Source organism: Manacus candei, unplaced genomic scaffold (genome assembly GCF_025592945.1).
Source record: "Manacus candei isolate 608988 ecotype Guabito, Panama unplaced genomic scaffold, ASM2559294v1 h1tg000024l, whole genome shotgun sequence".
NCBI classification, from domain to species: domain Eukaryota; kingdom Metazoa; phylum Chordata; class Aves; order Passeriformes; family Pipridae; genus Manacus; species Manacus candei.
In genome coordinates this window covers 7,554,096-7,572,585 of record NW_026138072.1, presented here as the reverse complement: position 1 = coordinate 7,572,585, position 18,490 = coordinate 7,554,096, and the positions used below count along the sequence as shown (strand labels likewise).

The window sequence follows — 18,490 nt, the reverse complement described above, 5'->3', positions numbered from 1 at the left end:
GCACACAATGGGTTCTGTACTCATGCCTATTATCAGTTGTGTGGGTAAAATGAACAATTTTCACTTAAAACCACACAAGATGTAATAATTTTTTTATTTAACATTTAATTGTGCTAAAAAAGGCAATTGCACTGGAACTTATATTAATTGGTCCCCCCTTCCTCTCCCATGTGTCCTTACATTACCTTTAGAACTCATCACAAAATCACATCAAAACCATTCTATAAAAGCTATGACATGAAAACCATTCTGTGATAGTATACAACCCTTTAGTTTTCTATCTACTGAAAAATCATTAAAGTTCCTATGTCAATAAATGGCAGTCTGGTTAATAAAAGACATACTTTAATTTTCAAGTGTATAGTCACTACAGATATGCAAAAGCAGAATTGTTGTACTCAAAGTCCACAATAACAATAGCTACAGAGAAGACCAGGATTACAGAGAATGACAGCATGGAGTCAGAAGGAAGCCCTCAACTGACAGAACTTAGAAGCTGTAGCAATCCACAGAAGAGAGACCTGTTACAAGCCTTGATAAACTAGGTCTGAAAAAGCGAAGACAGATACTGTTAGGAAACATAGCATAACAAAATATGGGTCATGTGGGAAGCACGTAGTGGTAAAGTTGCACACTCAACCTCTGCAGCACTTTGCACAGAAAGATGTTTCAGCTTTCCCAACTGTTTATCTCGAAGGCAATACATTTGTTTGCAAAGGCACATTCTTGAGCAGACACTTCTCTGTTATTTCCAAATTTCTTCAAGGCCATGTACAGGGGGAGCTGCATTACTCTGAATTTTGCATCTTCAGCATACAGCAAAATACTAAAGGAAATTAAGAAGACTTCAGGCAATCTAAAAAATCTAAACCACAGAATATATAGAACATATATAAAATATGATTTTTAAAGTAAAAAAGACTGTTAAACATCTTTACATTGTCTATTACCTGAATTTGTGTCTTATAAAAGCAGCTGAAATAAAAATTCCACAATGCAAATCTTGTTATAAAACAGAAGGCCAACTTAAGCAGGTAAAATTGAGAAGTTAAGCAGTTAAAAAGATTTTTTTTTTCCAAGAGACTTTTTTCTTTTGCCATATTTCACACTCTTCAATAACATATTAAAAATCATCCAACAAGAAGTGATTGACGATATAAAAGAAATCTATTATGATGCCTAAGTATATCCTATCTCCGGATTAAGAGTACTGCTGTTGTTTTGTTTTTAAGTACATATGTAGGTCACACTATTTGTGAAAAGCTTCTAGGCGCATTCTGTTTGGATCTTCTGGATGTCTCAGGGCCATTCCAAATCGCAGCAGCAGCTCAATGTAAGGTGGCCAAAACGACTCATTGATTGTCACATAAGGTTCATGTGGTGTGGCCATTAATTTATTTATCAGAATCTGGAAGACCAAAAGGATAAGATTTAGGAAATAAACAAAGAGCTAGATTTTTATCTCCTTTAACCAAATCTATACAAATTCCTGTAATGTAGGCAATATAAGAAATACTGACTACAGGAGAAATACAAGACCTGTTCAAAGTAGAAGCAAAGAACTTCCAATTAACTTCATTGCATCATTTTTTATGTAAAAATTAGAACCAGAATTCTCCTTTTATTGAAAATAAATATAGACTAAATTCCTTATCTAAATAGAGAATTCATTAATAGAGTTAGAAACAAAATCAGTTTTGACATACATTTTCAGTTCATGGAGACAGTGTTTATGCCCTCATAATATTGCTCATCGGGAATATTGCACACATTACAGATTAAGTAATCTTACCCATCCCATGGTGCTCTCTCTATTGATCCCAGATATTTAATCTTTCCACTCAGAGGTTCTAAATGTTATACTTTCCCAATTTCAGTAAGTACAAAATATTGTCTGCCCCTTATTGCTAAAGACAAACTCAAAATCCTTGCTACCAGACTATATTCTTTTTTCACTTGTTGCTATTTAAAAAAAACAAACTCCAAATACACAACTGCTCCTCAGAACATTCAGAAGAATTGTTCCAGTTTTGTACTTATTTGACCCAATTATGAGAATTTACTCCAAATGCATTATTTGAGATGAATTTTTACTTAGTCTCTTCTGTCATCTGATATTCCAAAATAGCCTTTAGGCTGTAACATTTATATCTGTACGTAAGAAAACACTTTTCAATTTTAACAGGGACTTCAAGCTAGAACCACATCACTCAACAAATAAAAACCTCCCAGAAAACAAAGATAAGGGACACTGACACTTTAGGCCAAGACAGTTAAAATTAAAAACAAATCTGAATTTTTCAAGGTAGTATGTTCCTCCAAATGGAAATCAGGCATTACTTGGATGTGTTCACATTTTAAGGAGATTAACAATAACATCAAATATGAAGGGCAATTTTTAAGCATTAGAAGAACTTTAAAATTCTAATTCCACGAGAAACTGTGCCAATTCTAAATTCTCATCTGTTTTCAAGCTCTGCCTAATCTGACATTAATAGGTATGCTCAGATATCTGAAGCATGTAAAATTATTTTGATGATGCAAGCACAAAGCCTGGGTTTTAAACTAAAGTACAACAATGTTATAGTGATCAGATAACAGCATCTTAGTACCAGAAAGTTTTTATCCATCACGTTGTGCCTGAGAAAAAAACTTTTTCCCCCAAGGACATTTTATATACATAGATGCTTTGAACTGTTTGAAGATAAAGGATAGAGGAGGAATAAGAAACTTCACTTCAAATGCTACATTTAAGGCAAGAAAGAAAATTATGCTTTGTAATTCAAATTCATAGATTGCACTGTAATTAAAAACTCACACAAAGCACTTATAAATTAGAAATGCATTAATTGGACCAGTTTCCTCATATGAGAAGATAATCATGCATGAGACTACATATTAGTTGGTCCTTCTGAGATTACACATGAACTGATTCTTCTATAACTGTTATTGCATTAAGTTCAGAAAAATTTTTATTGAAACAATACAAAATATAGTGTGAAATGGACCAATTTTTTTGTTAAGCCCTGTATTTTTCTCTCCTAATATGAGCCACTAAGGCGCATAAAACTTCTTTAAACTAAACATTATAAAATCAAGAAATAAGAGATAACCACACTCCAGCTTAAACTGAAGATTATTGCCACAGCTCTTGTAAAAATTGGGGTTTTATTTTGATAGGAATTAAAATAGAAAACTGACTTATCTGAATATCTCTTCTTTCAGTTTAAAACCATTCCCCCTTGTCCTATCACTATCTACCTGTATAAAAAGTTGCTCTCTCTCTTTTTTACAGGCCCCCTTTTAGTACTGGAAGGTTGCAATGAGGTCTCCCTGAAGCCTTCTTAAAGATGTAAAATTCTTAAATATTCTACATTAACTATCTTAACCAAATGCCAGATACTGTCATTCATCTTAGTAATATTAATAAATGCATACCACTTTATTGCTATTGTTATTATTACTATTATATGATCTGAGTATTGAAAAATCCCCCAAATCTCTACATAATAAAACTATCTTACCTCTAAAATGTCTTGCAATGCTAGCAGTTCTACAGCTGGCTCTGAAGAAGAGTTCTGGAAAGATAAACATCCCCACAGCCAAATTAATAAAACCTCAAACTAGTAAGGAAAGATGTTAATTGACAAATGAAAATAATCACACAATTATTTGATTGCATAGTGCACAACAGATGAAAACTTTTACTTAGATTTAGTCATGACAGAAATACAAGGTAGTATTTAAAACTAGTTTTAAAACCAGTTCAAAATCCTACACTTCAAATGTAACATTTTTTTAATTATTAAAAGAGATTAATCTTAAGTGATCATGTTTCTGTTTGTGTTTATGTTTAAATAAAACCAACTACATCACATTTATAATGTAGTATAGTGCAGAACCTTCTATGAATATGAATATGTTAGGGAAAAAATGTTTTTCACGAGCTTTGGATAAATATTTACAATACAAATTTGACAAAACTTCATTTCATACTGCCTTAATATTTTTTCATGACTTGCCAATGAATATTTATTCACTCTTACTTTAAATTCAATTCTGACAATAATCAAAAATCTGGGGGGGGGGAAGGTGATGATAAAATATTATTAAAAAATTACTTGTTTTCCTTTGTAGCAAGCAAATCAAGCCATTTGTCTATACACCAATAGAGATTCCTTAGGTAGCAATGCTACTGGATCTGCTTGTGCTGTTGCATGGTGAACCTGATTGTTTAATTTTTCAGTTTTATCCTTTTTACCCTTCCACTTCACTTTCAAAAAATTAAGGAGGTAATGCAGCACTGGCACCTGCTTACTCAGCATTGCTATTGAATATGTCAATTAAGTCCTAAGATATTAATAGCTGTGCTGGACCTTATAGGAACTTCTGGAACAGAAGAATACGAGCAAGAAAGAAAAACTTGTAAAAAGCAAGTTCTGGCACCTTTTTTTCAGTCACACTTTGTAATATTATCACCTTCAGAGTCAGAAGGGGGACACACTGCCTGCTCCATGGCAATGTTGCAAACCATGGAGGCTCAATAATGCCTATTTTTGTGCCTTTATCTTGATACTTGGTTGAGGAAATAGAACTTACACTAAGTGAAAAACGTTCCTTAGAGCAAACATAAGGATACTTCACAGCCTCGGCTGTTTTATTTCCCTGGTCAAAAATACTACTTTGTAACTTAAGGTAGTGGTTCAATATTCATGTTTCAAAGCTGAAATCAGATTATGACTTCAGCAATTATTAAAATTTATTGTATACCAAGAATAATATCCTAAGGATATTAGTGTGAAGAGGTTTGCACTCTCACAGAACTAGCAAACATATTTTGCTAGGTTTATCATACACATTGTATACTTTGTAAAATTATTTTACTTATATATTTTGTCACTGATACAATAAGTACCTTTAATTAATTAATGATTATAAAGTCAATTTAAGCAAGATGTGCAGCATTTAGTTATTTAACCTGAAAGGCACCTTCTCCCTTTTGTCAGATAGATTCGCATAAAGAATATTCCTCAACTTATGACTTTTCATATTCTTCTCTTGAAAAAAAAAAAAAGTCTTTTTTTATCTAAGATTTAAAATGCAAGCTAATTCTTACCACAGTCACTACCTATATTAAAGGTGTTGGACTATAGCAAGGGAAGCTAACCTGGGCTGCTGTGACCCAGTCTTCACTCGCACTCCCAAACCCAGATGCATGTGCCTGCTGAAAGAAGGGTGGAACTTGACCAGCGAGGCTTCTAGCAGTTCACACTACTGTGTCCTACAAATGTCAGCCCCACGTATTTTTCTCATACAGGACTATTGCGAACATAAGATGTTTCCACAAAGTGCAGTTAACAGGGGACCTGTAGTTAAGCCACTGAGACCCAAAGGAGTCAAACAATATAGAAGAAACTGAATTCACAAGGAGTGAAAAGAAAGAAAAAGATATGTCAGAAAGCAAACTGTGTTTAAGAGTTCAGGAAATGCATAAATAAAAGTTAAACTAAGGAAAGATAAAACCTTGTGCTGAAATTATTCAAAATAAATTTTTTGTTTTAGTAAAAGTGATTGGTGACAGCCAACATGCCTTCACTGAAGACCAACTGCACCCAACAAATTTGGTGGCCTTTTATGACGGAGTTATAGTGTTGCTGGAGAACAGAAGAGCAACTAATGTCATCTACCCGGACTTGTGCAAAGCATTTGACATCCTTGCATCCAAAGCATGACATCCTTGTCTCCAAACTGGAGAGACTGAGAGCAAAATGTGTCATATTTACTAATAGTGGGAAACGAAGGCATTGGTATGCAGAAAAACTAAGATTAAACAAAATAAGATGTTTGAATAATACATTGAAAAAGATCATCGTGTCTTGAAATCTTCACTTAGTATTTTTATATGCAAAAGATACAAAATACCTATGTGCAAAATCAAGATTTTTTTTAACTAAAAGCTTCCTCAGTTGCAAATAACAGATAGAAAGAGACAAGGGTGTAATTAGTTGCTTTGGTGATAGATGTGAGCTAGTAGTTTTATTTATAATATTGTTTTTTACCAGGTTCCAAAAAGATCAATCCAAGTGAAAACAAATATAGAAAATGGGTATTATTAGGATAAGCCAGGGAATTGAAAAATAGTCTTATGTGAGAACATAAAAGTGTTGCTAGTTCAAACAGCAAAACAAAGAAAGAAAAGGTATAAGATTGTTGTCGAAAAATGCATCAGGAGGAATAAAGACAAGGAAAAAAAAAGACTATTCTAAGAAAAATACTGGTGTAAGAATACATGGATCTGTGGAAGCTATGAGAGTTTCTAACCAGAGTACTGAGGTGCTAAAAAACCCCCAGTAGAAGCAGTAGTAATAAAAATTATCTGTTTTAAAATGGAGCTCAATGATAATATTAAAGGAATTATATTTTGTGGTTGTCTGAAATAACAGGGAACTGGATGAAAGAATCCTTTCTGTTTCTGTCATCTTAAGTATGTCTGAAATAAAAATCAAGCCCCTCCCTTTACTTTTCAGCTTTTTTGTATCTATCAAATACTAGAGTAATAGTTCTATTTTTACTGCAGACTTTGAATTTATTATGCAAAATACTCCCTGGCTGCCTATTTTCCCTAAAGTTTTGAGATAATTTTTGGCCCAATTTGCCTGAACAAAATCTGATGGTTAACATTCTAAACTACTCTGTAATTATAAACACTTGTCCTTATTGTTCTAAAACCACTGTTAGACAATTAAAATTTACTTTGCCAAGGAAAACAGGAATCCACTTGCCTAGCTGAGTAAAAAAGAAAATGGGTCAATTTGGATTAAACCTCCCACCATTTTCAAATTTGGCACAGCTTGCAGTTCAGTAGGAAATACAATACAGTATTATGCATTTAGAAAAGAAAATATCCAGCTAGAAACACCCTTAAATAATATAAATGAACCTGAAATATATAAATTAAACCTAAAGGATCATCCACAAGAACTATACTTATTTCAAAATATAACTGTAGATTCTATGCTAGTGACTTTAAACAGATACTGCATCTAATTAAATAGAAATTGAACATTTTAAATTTAATAGTCATAGAAAAATCTTACCCTTTTTATGGCACTTCCACTATCCTGTGGAAGGGGAAAATGTTCATCCAGGAATTCACCCAGTGCACTCAAGAGTTCTTTCTTATATGTCTTTAATTGCAACATTTTATTGTGCAGTTCCTCCAATCCTCTAATTTCCAAATAGTAAAAACATAGCAATACAGTATGAAATCAAATAAAATAATTTAAAAGTTCCTCATAAGTAAAAAAAACCCTCATATTCAGTTCTTATAAATGCAACATCTTGAATGACAGAACATAGTAGCGATATTTTCCATGTTTCAAATCTGGATTACTGAGCAATTATTTGAACTATTTAGCAAAACAAAGAGTATGTTTTATGAGTTTGTTTGTTCATTTGCTCTTGTTGAGCATCCTATTTGAATTCTTCAATATAAAAACTGAACAGTGTAGAAATACCTTGTTTCGTAAAGTTGTTCAACTTGGGATTTTGTCTCTTCTTCAATTCTGTTAAGAGTATTTAGCATCTCTTCCTGTCCCTCATACCACTGCTGTTCTCTTTGAAACATGAAAAACAGTAAATGGCACAAAAATAGTTCTTCTGGGTGGTCAAAAAAAAAAAAAAGCTTAACAGTATTCTAAATTCCAAATTATTATATTACCTTTCCAGATCTTCTTCTAGTTGTTTATTCTTTGAACAAACTGCTGATAGCACCTTTTCAAGATCATTCTTTACTTTCTGCAACTAAAAAAAAAGTAAAAATGAAACTACAGTTTGCAGGTAGCCCAGTCTGTAGTATTCATTCTATGTAAGGCTGCATCTCTAAATCTGATACAGAAGGCCAAAATGATCTGCAAATTCTTAAGAAATAAGGCTATAGTGTGACACACTATTTTAGAATCCAGTTTAAAATGCAGGAGGCTCTTTAAAACATTACTGTCACCAGTTGCTCATTAGTGTTTTATTGAAACTTTGCAAAACAACATAGTTAATTTTACCTGAAGCAGATTATGGAGCACACACATGAACTGCTCAGATGATGAATGACTGAGGAGAAAATGTCTACAGCACCAGGGCTGTATTGTCTGAATCACTGCAACTGCTTGCAAGAATGAATCCATGCTAACTGCACTAACATAAAAACTATAGAAAACAAAGATGCTGCAAAAGAGACTAATGGCTTCCATGATTTAAATGGTCCTTGATGCTATGGACATATCTGGGAGAGGAAAGAAGGAGAAATAAAACTACTGCAGCCAGAAGCTATAGGCACTGCTGAATCTAGGGAACAGTGGACTCTCACTGGGTTGGGTCATTCATTACAGCATAGGTAAGGAATACATGTTCAGGAATACATTCAGTGCAGGTGTACAGCTGCAGTGTGAGCTGCTGGTTGAGCAGCCTGGTGGGCTGGAGTCAAAGCCTGAGCCAACATGCCATGAACTGCTGACCCCTTGCATAACAAAGGGCCCCCGGGACCTGTGGGCCTGCCAGGAGACCTGGACACTGAGTCTCCCCAGGAGCCAATGACTCCCTGACTTTCCAGGGTTTAGACCAAAAAGGTGTAAAAGCTCAGGGTATAAAGGTATAAAAGGTATAAAAGTTTTGGGTCCCTCCTCAGAGGCAACCTTTGAGCTGTTATTTTGTTATTATTGCACCATTATTAAATTATGTTAAGGTTCTGGATGTCTGAGACTTTTGTGGGAAACCTGAGGTCAAGCCTCAGGTATGGATTTCTTACTCAGGAAGGCATAAGTAAGGAAACCTATCTTAAGGGCAGGTGTCAGAGGATGGGGTGAGGCTCTTTTGAGTGGTGCCCAATGATAAGACAAGGGGCAACAAGCACAAACTTGGAACACAGGAAGTTCCATCTGAAAATGAGGAAAAATTACTTTAATGGAGGGTGAGCACTGTAACAGGTTGCCTAGAAAGGCTGTGGAGTCTCCTTGTCTGCAGATATTCAAAAGCCACCTGGACACAATCCTGTGAGGCACTTAGGGACAGGGTTTAGTGGTGGATTTGGATGGTTGGACAGGGGCAAAATACCGTTTATTGTGTGTTACTTACTCACTGACTTGTGCAGTAAGTCAGTTTAAAAGCTCATTCATTACAACTAGAAAATTTTAGTAGTTACAATACAGGGGAAATAAACAATTAGAACAACAACAATGCCTGAAGGAAAATACACAGTATCCTAGCAGTAGTCCATCCCAAGAACAGTCATAGGAAAATGCAGCAATTTTATATAGGTTTTTCTTTTTTTTCCCCAGCAAAAGTTTATTATCTCTTAACAAACAAAAAGACTTACCTCTTCTTTTCCTAATTCTAACAATACATCTGGATTGGTAGAAATTGCTGAAAAACAAAATGAATTGGTGGATTTTTTTCACTGAATGATAAAGACTTATTTATACTGAAAAGCAGCCCAGCTAGAGAGAAACTTGTGTAGCCTCTAAAAAACCAGTTTGGCTGTCAGCACCAATTTAACCTTTTTTTGTGGTGTCCTGCTGAACTAACCTACTATCATGATTCAGCAGTTTAAACTAGACTGAAAAAAGTCCAGTGTTAATGCCTCTGTTATACAGTGCAGTTATAATGCCTCTGAACTAGCCCCAGGTAGTATAGGCATAGGTACATAATGACTGTATATCACATTTCAGTATACTTCAAGATAACCAAGCCTGATTTTTTTCAGCAGAAGGCATTCCATCAACATTACCAATGTGGGCAATCAGACTTCACCAGTCTTCCAATTCCATGTTAAACAGCCTCCAAATGCTTCACCAGGACTATAAACCCTACCATTTTTAAGAACTTATAAAGTATGTCCCCATCCCTTCTGTTCACAAGAACAGCTACATGTAGGGAGATGAAAGGCCTAGCAATAACAATATTCTAAATCTAACACTGAGCAACAACAGTACTTAAGGGAAAGCATGGTACAATTTAAGAATATGGAAATGTTTCCCCAGAATGCTTCTGCAAAATGCAGTGATTTATGGATCATGGATTTTCAGAATAAAAAGTGAACTGTTGTATTTTACAGCCTTCAGTGCACTCCAGTCAATTCTCACTTCCATGTCAACTTAGACCATCTGTATACAAGTATGACTTTTTTTAAAGTGAACTATTTGAACATACTAACAGGAGACATGAAAGCTACTCTAACAGATTTGAATCTTAATATGACAGGGATTTTTTGGTGAAAGTTTGGGCTTCAAATCTCTTAATCTTAAAAATAATTATTTATATAAAAGCTTTTCCTTTAACAAAAAGGAAAACCCTTACCCCTTTCCTGAAAGCACTAAACATCTCCTAAATACATACTCTTGATTTCATAAATTTAGAAAAGTACTTTTTTTGTCATGTTACAGTTTTTACCTCAACAAATTTTGAGAAGCCTTAGATGAGTAGTTTTAAAAGCAGTGTTTGTTCTGAGATGAAAATCAGAAAAATACACAAAATTACATGTCCCAGTAAAATCCCTTTTACTTAGGTAATTAGTGTTTCTAAATATTGACACAAAATTTGACTAGTACGCTGCCAAATTAAGTTTAAGAGCTGCAGGAGGTAGTGGTCTGTGCTATTATTAGAACAATACTTCTTTAATTACATGAATATCCTACAACCCATGATAAAACTCATTGGTAAAGTTTTATTCCCATTAACTGGTGTATTTGAAGAAACCCATACAACTCTTCCTCCTGCAACTTCCTGCTGACATGATTATTATAAGCCCTCACTTATCAATTATTATCAATCTCTACTACTGGCTTCTAACACTTCCTAATTTTTAGATACCTAATCCTGAGTTTGTGCTTCCTGTTCAATTCATATTGAGTGAGTATGAGAATAGAAGGCCACATCTTCCTGGGAAAGAACCACTAACTGTAATTTAGTGCAGGAACAATGTAGATCTGAGACACTGGGGCAACGCATTTACAGCTGTGTTGTAAAGTCACTGGTTGTTTTATCTACTAACAGTTAAAGCTTTTTCAGTTGTAGAATCACTACACTTGCAAAAATCAAATGTCAGACAGAACTGTCTAGTGATTACTAAGCAAAATACTACCAGATGCTAGGAAAGTAAAAGCCACTACCATGCACATGTTTACAGAAACTCCTATTAAAACAAAACAAAAAGGCATTTGGCAGAATACTGTTATTTTGCAAAGAAAAATAGAAATTATGCAGAGACCATGACTGTTTTATACGGTTGAAAACAGAACTGCTTTCATTTCCTTAGTTTGCAAAGGTGAAAGTTAAATTCTATTTTTATAAGCCAAATGCTTTTTAAAAAGTTTAAATTCAGCTGATTTAGCAGATCTAGAGCTACATAAATAGCAGCAGAAATGGAGAAAGAACAAGAGACTAAAGTATAAGCTTCGCAAAAATAAAATTTGCATTGTGAACTCAAGTCTGTTTGCCAATATTGTGCTCAAGAAAATGTAGAACTGCCAAGTTATAACCTCTGAAAATAAGGTTTAAAATTGAAATGCTGACAGGCCCTCATTTACAGGAAATTAACTGGCCACTATTTAAAGCAGAAACCAAAGTAACAAGACAGCCTGACATTCATGCTCTATTAGTAAATTGTATGAAATCAGTATTTCTGCTATTTTCATTTAGATAATTTCAGATTATGCTTTCAATTAAGTAATTCAAGACAAACAGTAGATAGAAAAAAGCCAAGATGGACAGACAACTAAGCAAAGTAGACTCATCTTCATACAAGCATTATAACTATATATATTCAAATTCTTAGCACCAATTTCTTTTTAGTTCTCTTGGAAAGGTAGCCAAAGAGGCAAAGCTGTGGCTGCAAAATATTATTTGCATTACAATATGCATAGATAATTTCTCTATTAAAAAATTAATAATAAATATTATAGTCTGGGAACAAGTAAGAATAGTTCAACAAAGCAAGCCAGCAAGCCAAAAAAATAGGTCAAGCCCTAAGGATATTTTTAAGCCAATAGCTTAAAGTTTAATATACGTATTTTAGTAAGGAAATTTAACAATCCCAGGTATTTCACCCAGATAAAAACTAAGTGCTTTCAATTAATCTGCTTTAAGCCAGCATCTTATTCATGAATAGCAGCAGGGAACCAGTACATCCTAAATTCATTCAACCCCATACACTTTTGGTCTACATACCTCTCAGAAGTATTTGAGGCTGACAATTCTTGGAGACAGGCCTACAAAGCTGAACTACTAATTTATTCTAATAGGGCAAAAATATCTTTTTATAAGAAAGAAAAACTATTTTTTCCCAGTTTCTCTCATGATATGCAGCAAGTACATGGACTGGAGAACTGCCTCTAATGTTGATCTGAAAAGGCATTTCCATTTGGCCAAATGACAAAACACTGGAATTCACCAGGGGCTGTCTAAAACACATTCCTTTTGTAAACACTAAAAAACCAAGCCTCTTCTGGCTTAAAAATATTCAAATGAGCCAATGTATTAATTTAAAGACTAACTGGTAAGTTTTACTGGGTTGACAGGTGCTAACAGGTCCTTGACAGGAGATGTAACAGTGAGTGCTACCAGTATACTAATGACAGTGTAGTGTGAACTGTTTTAAGAGTCTCCAAATGGGACATCTGAAAACATAGATTACTTTACTTGCACTTCAGTTTTGAATGGTTTTATTTCCAGTCTCTGACCACATCAGCCTTGTGAGAGAGTGAAATCAGTCAGCACTGATGCTTATGTAAAAAGAAAACTTTGAAGAACTGAGAATTTATACCTTTTAACTGATAATGCTTAACAAATTTAAAAAAATCACTTGTGGTTTGTGCTTCGCAGGATCAGTAAGTGTCCTGGATTTCTGTTTTGTTAAAATAAAACTCTAGTGTCTTTTACCATCTTATCTTGAGCTGAAATCTCCAATCCCTGTTAAATCCAAGACAGGTATTTTATTATGGTGTAATGGGCTTAACACTAAAGGTCTACTCCAAAGTTTGAACTAATACATCATAATACAACATACTTTTGTGAAGTATTAGTAAAAAAATAATCAGAGGAGGTATGGTTAAAACTATACCTGGGAAAATTATTGTTAGCTTATTAGCAATACTTGCAAAGATTAAAAAAATGTAATAGATTCTTAAAAGACAAGATGAAGACAATATTATTTGACAAAGTAGTTCTGTTCTAAAAAGGAAACACAAATGAAAGATGGAAAAGAAACAATCACACAGAGAATAACATGAAGGAGGGTAACAGCATAATGGACTTTCGTTATTTTGTTAGATTTGCTAACAGTTATGTTTCCACTTAACTGACTGATGAATGGTGGCATAAATCATGCATCTATTTGTGCAGAATCATAAGATTAGGTTATAGAGGAAATCACTTTTAAGTCAACTTAGAGCTGAAGTGCAAAAAGAATAAAGAAATGAAACATACACGCTACTGTGTGAAATATTTAATTTTTAAGTAGTACGAAAACACAATCAGCATCCTTTACAGGGAAACAGTTACTTACTTTCAGGACTTCTCTCATGGCACTCTTGATAATCTACTGTTAAAGCTTTCCATTGCAGCATTAACAAGGCAAGCTGTGTAACAACAAAAGAAGCATCTCTTAAAGTGTTAAATTGCACTGGTGTAAAATGACGTAGAACAGGATAGAAGTTAAATTAATAAGTTCATACAGTAGAAAACAGAAGAGCAACTACGACAACAGAAAACTTATTCCTTCAAAATATTTTAAAATCACTTGCAGAGATCAAAAACATTTATATTATTTTTTCAAAATGGGGAAATGAGGAGTCAGAGTTGGCATTTTTCCCCTAATTTTCTTTGCAATGACTACAACTAAAGAGGAGCTACTAGAAGCAATGACAAATACTTCACATCCTGACTTCTCCTTCATGGCTGAACTTGCTCATCCCATAGTTGGACAACATGTCCAGAAGGATACTATGATGGACAGTATCAGAATGACACTTTTCAAGAAGAAATTACATAGGCACTAATTAGGAAATAGTCCAAATAGGTATTGAAGTTACACACCTCTCCATTTTGCTGCCTATGTTAATCATTCATCAGTTGTGTGCTTCAAAGTTAGTAAATCTGTCCTTATCTTGACCCATGAGGCTTCAGTTATATTTCCTTTCCAATGTCCAAGTGAGGAGGGATAAGCAGCTTTAGTGGGCACCTGGTGGCAAGACAGGGTCAAACCCACCACAGATGCACTGAGAGTCCTAAGGGAACTGGCAAATGAAGTGGCAAAGCCACCATCCATCATATTTGAAAAGTCACAGCAGTCTGCTGAGGTTTCTGAATGTAAAAGTGTACACACAACCCTTATTTTTAGAAACAGAAAAAGAAAGATCCAGGGAACTACAGATTTGTCAGTCTCACCTCTGTGCTGAGCAAGATCATGGAGCAGATCCTCCTGTAAAATATGCTGAAGCACGAGGAAGATGAGAAGGTGATTGGTGTTAGGCAATGTGACTTCACTAAGGGCAAATTGTGCCTGACAAATTTGGTGGCCTCCTATAACAGGATTACAGCATTGGTGGATAAGGGCAGAGCTACTGATGTAATCTACCTGGATTTGTGCAAGGCATTTGACGCTGTCCTGCACGACATCCTTGTCACTCAACTGGACAGACGCAGATTTGACAGACAGGTCACTCAGTGGGTAAGAACTGGCTGGATGGTTACTGTCAGAGGGGCAGTCAACAGTTCAATGTCCAGGCAAAGACCAGTGATGAATGGCAATCCTCAGGGGTTGTTTTAGAGACCAGCACTGTGTAACATCTTTGTTGGCAATGTGGACAGTGGGATCGAGTGCTGCCTCAGCAAGTTTGCTGACACCAAGCTCTGTGATGCAGCCAACATGCTGGAGGGAAGGGATGCCATCCAGAGGGACCTGGATGGCTGGGCCTGTGCAAAACATGAAGTTCAACAAGACCACACGCAAGGTCCTGTACCTGGGGTCAGGGCAAGCCCTGGTATCAATACAGGCTGGGCAATGAATGGATTGCAAGTAGCCCTGTCAAGAAAGACCTGGGGATCCTGGTGGATGGAAAGCTGGATATGACCCAGCAATGTGCTCTTGCAACCCAGAAAGACAACCATGTCCTGGGCTGCACCAAAAGCAGTGTGGCCAGCAGGTTGAGGCAGGGGATTCTGCCCCTCTACTCCACTCTGGTGAGACCCCACCTGAAGTGCTGCAACACCTCTCCTCCTCCGAAGAGAGGCTAGGAGAGTTGATGTTGTTCAGCCTGGAGAAGGCTCCAGAAAGACCTTAGGGCAGCCTTGCACTACCTGAATGGTATTTGCAGGCCTAAAAGAAAGCTGGAGAGGGACTACTTACATGAGCACTGTAGTGATAGGGCAAGGGGCAATGGCCTTAAGCCGAGAGAGGACAGGTTTAGATTAGATATTAGGAAGAAATTTTTTACTGTCAGAGTGCAGAGACACTGGAGCAGGTTGCCCAGAGAAAGTGCGGATGCCTCATCCTAGAAGGGTTCCAGACCAGGGCTTTGAGCAACCTGATCTAGTGAAAGTATCCCTGCCTATGCCAGGGGTGCTGAAAATAGATGATCTTTAAGGTCCCTTCCAAGGTAAGCCACTCTATGATTCTAAGGTCTTTATATAAAACAAAGTATTCAGTGGAAAATAAAAAACCCCAAACAACTATCTTACCTTGGTATCTGATTGTAGCAGTGTTTCTATTCCTAGAAGCATTAGCTTGCTTTGACACTGGGTAGAAAAGAAACAAAACACAAGCAACGTTTGTTTACTATTCCCTTTTGTAACAACAGAACACAATGCTTAGAAAGTTGAACATAACTTTTTAAATATAGGAATAAAAGAGTTGTGACTTGGATCCCACCACATCCCTTAGATCCTTACCCAGAACAGCAAATTAAGAAATATTTTGAAATCGCACCACAGTAAAGCAGAACTTAATTAACTGGAGAGCAGAAAAGTAGCAGTTAAAAAAAGATGTATCATTTGAGTAAGAAGGCAAATTATGAGGGAAAAGTTCATATCGGGAAAGGCACTGATCATGTGAAGAACACGAGAAACTGGGAATAGAGTCATGCACAAAGCTGAACAGGGAAGCTGCTGAGAAGTTAACACACTTTCTGCTACTCCTCTGGCTCTCCAAAGAGATTAATCCCATTTTAATACACATTTTTAGGTTAAAGTCATTTAGGGCAGTATACTACACCCTTCAGAAGTGGTCTGACTTTCAGAAGTACACTACATCAGCTCCCATGATTGCAATGGGAAGTATATGCAGTCTGAAATTCAGGCCACCACAGATATCCAAGGCTTCAACAGGAGACATCTGCTGAACGCTTTCTTGTTTCATAGCTGTCAGCAATTCAACCTATCCCATGACAGGGCAAGATGTACTCTACTCAACAGTAAGCAGTACTTTGGAAACCTTGTTGTTAATGTCTGGAAACCAAAACACAACACAAGATTTCTCCTACAAAAACTGCTAATGATGTCACACAACCATTTGAACATTACATTGTAACCATATACCCAGGATCCCACTCAATGACTATTAGTTGTTTAAACTTCTTTCTGAAACATGCACATTCAGAATGAAAAATCAAAGTAATGAAAATCCTACTATTTTTATCAACTTCCAAAAATAACAGACATTATTACTTCCTGTATTATTTTGGGGATGATGGGAATGGGATACAAGATATCTAAGACTTTCAATTAAATTCAAAATAGTAAGCATTCTAACTTCCCTTCTAATTTGAAAATTTCAAAGAAAAGTTCAGGTCCTCCAAACACAACTTCAGAAACCCAGACAGAGAATTCCCTGCCACATTAGTATCTTTAAATCTAATTACGTAAAATTATTGCACTGTGAGTTGTCTGTACATTGTTCTACTTTAAGTTCAGAAATACCTTTACTTCCATTTTTGAAATTTTACTGCTTTGAACCTACAACTCAGAACTCAAGCAGATAGCATTTAAAATTGAGCCTAGTAATTAAGACTGAAAATATAATTTAGAAGATGACCTTTCATGAGACTTGGCAAAATCTTATAGAATGCACAGCATTCCCTCAGAACTGACAGAAATTTATCTTTCCTGGGATTCCTTAAATAAAACTAATCTGCCCTAAAATGTTATTATTAGCATATTGTACCATATATCAGAGAGAGATAAATTTTAACCATGATGATATAACCATCACTTTGGATAAGCATTTGCAAACATCTTTGTCCTTTTATGCCTCTCCTCCTATTCTCTCCTTTAAGCTCCAAACTACTTGTGAACAGCACTGGAATTCCATCTTGTGTGAGGCTAAAGAGAGAGGGATCTCAAGTCTCAGTGTGCTGGTACTACCATAAGTAAATAGTTTAATTTTCCCTAATTTAATACATACTCCACGCTAACTAAATCAGCACATTGTAAACAACCTTTGAATGCAAGGCATCCCTCACCCCTGCCAGTACATCCACCTTTGGCCTTTTTATTCTTTTTGTTTTGTTGTGGTGGTTTCTTTGGAAGAGATGGGGTAAGCAGGCAGTGAATAAAACAATTCTGACAAAAGTTTACAACAAATCTAGTCTATCACTTATGGTTCCCATACCTCTTCCAATTCCTCCCAAATATTGTTACATTCCATCAAGAGTTCTTTCTTGGCATCTACAAGACAAAGTTCACTGGTGGGTTCTGCCTTGGTGGGTTCTGCATTGATGAGTTCAGCCTAATAACAAGCAAACAGAACAGTTATCGTGTATATCTACAATAATTATTACCAGGTACAGAATCATACCTGCCACTTCAGGTCAAATATGCAACAGAATGCAAAGCTTTCAATTAACGCCCCTGCAGTTCCAGATAGCGCCCAATTATTAAGTAAAATCAGCTAACTATATGACTATAGTAAAATCAGAAGACACGAATAATTTACTTTTAAAATTGAATCACAAAATCCTAAATTTTCAAATCTGCTTTGATTACCTGCAATGGCTTTTCTTTTCAACAACTTTAATACAGAAACAATAAGAGAATCTCACATCTACAAAGCTATGCTTTTCCTCCGTATATCTGCAAAATTCTTAAGCAGTTACTTCTGCTCTGTCTTCCAATAAATGTCCTAATCTATTTCTCCTTCACTACAATTCAGAATATTTTTGATTAACAAATTAAAGCATCCTCAAAATTACTAGAAAAACAAACAAAAGAGTCTGAAAAACATACAGGCAACCAAGGAAAGAGGGCACCAAGACATCCAAGAGAAAAATTAATCCAAGTTAAAATAAAAACTTTGAGAAATATTGGGTCAGAGAGAAACACACACAAATTCAGAAATTTACTCCCAGTTAAATCTATTAAGAGATACCCAAATGACAACAGCAGCTAAGGTGGGAAACATCTTAACAAGAAGGGCCAAAATGGCACTCAAAGGAAACTTTTCTCCCCA

General features: G+C 35.6%; 1 protein-coding gene across 3 annotated transcripts in view; it reads right to left on the bottom strand.

Annotated features, from left to right (window-relative positions):
• Positions 1 to 328: 328 nt before the first annotated feature.
• The window catches only part of CENPK (centromere protein K), a 20,321-nt gene continuing 2,159 nt past the window's right edge, over positions 329 to 18,490 (bottom strand). For all 3 annotated transcript variants that reach the window (XM_051788430.1, XM_051788427.1, XM_051788429.1), the window contains exons 2-10: positions 17,654 to 17,770; positions 15,727 to 15,783; positions 13,553 to 13,625; positions 9,368 to 9,414; positions 7,721 to 7,803; positions 7,518 to 7,616; positions 7,098 to 7,227; positions 3,525 to 3,578; positions 329 to 1,408 (exon numbers count right to left, since the gene is read on the bottom strand). In XM_051788430.1, the coding sequence (XP_051644390.1) occupies positions 1,250 to 1,408; positions 3,525 to 3,578; positions 7,098 to 7,227; positions 7,518 to 7,616; positions 7,721 to 7,803; positions 9,368 to 9,414; positions 13,553 to 13,625; positions 15,727 to 15,783; positions 17,654 to 17,770 (819 nt within the window). In that variant the 3' untranslated portion in view covers positions 329 to 1,249. The remainder of the gene's footprint in view (positions 1,409 to 3,524; positions 3,579 to 7,097; positions 7,228 to 7,517; positions 7,617 to 7,720; positions 7,804 to 9,367; positions 9,415 to 13,552; positions 13,626 to 15,726; positions 15,784 to 17,653; positions 17,771 to 18,490) is intronic.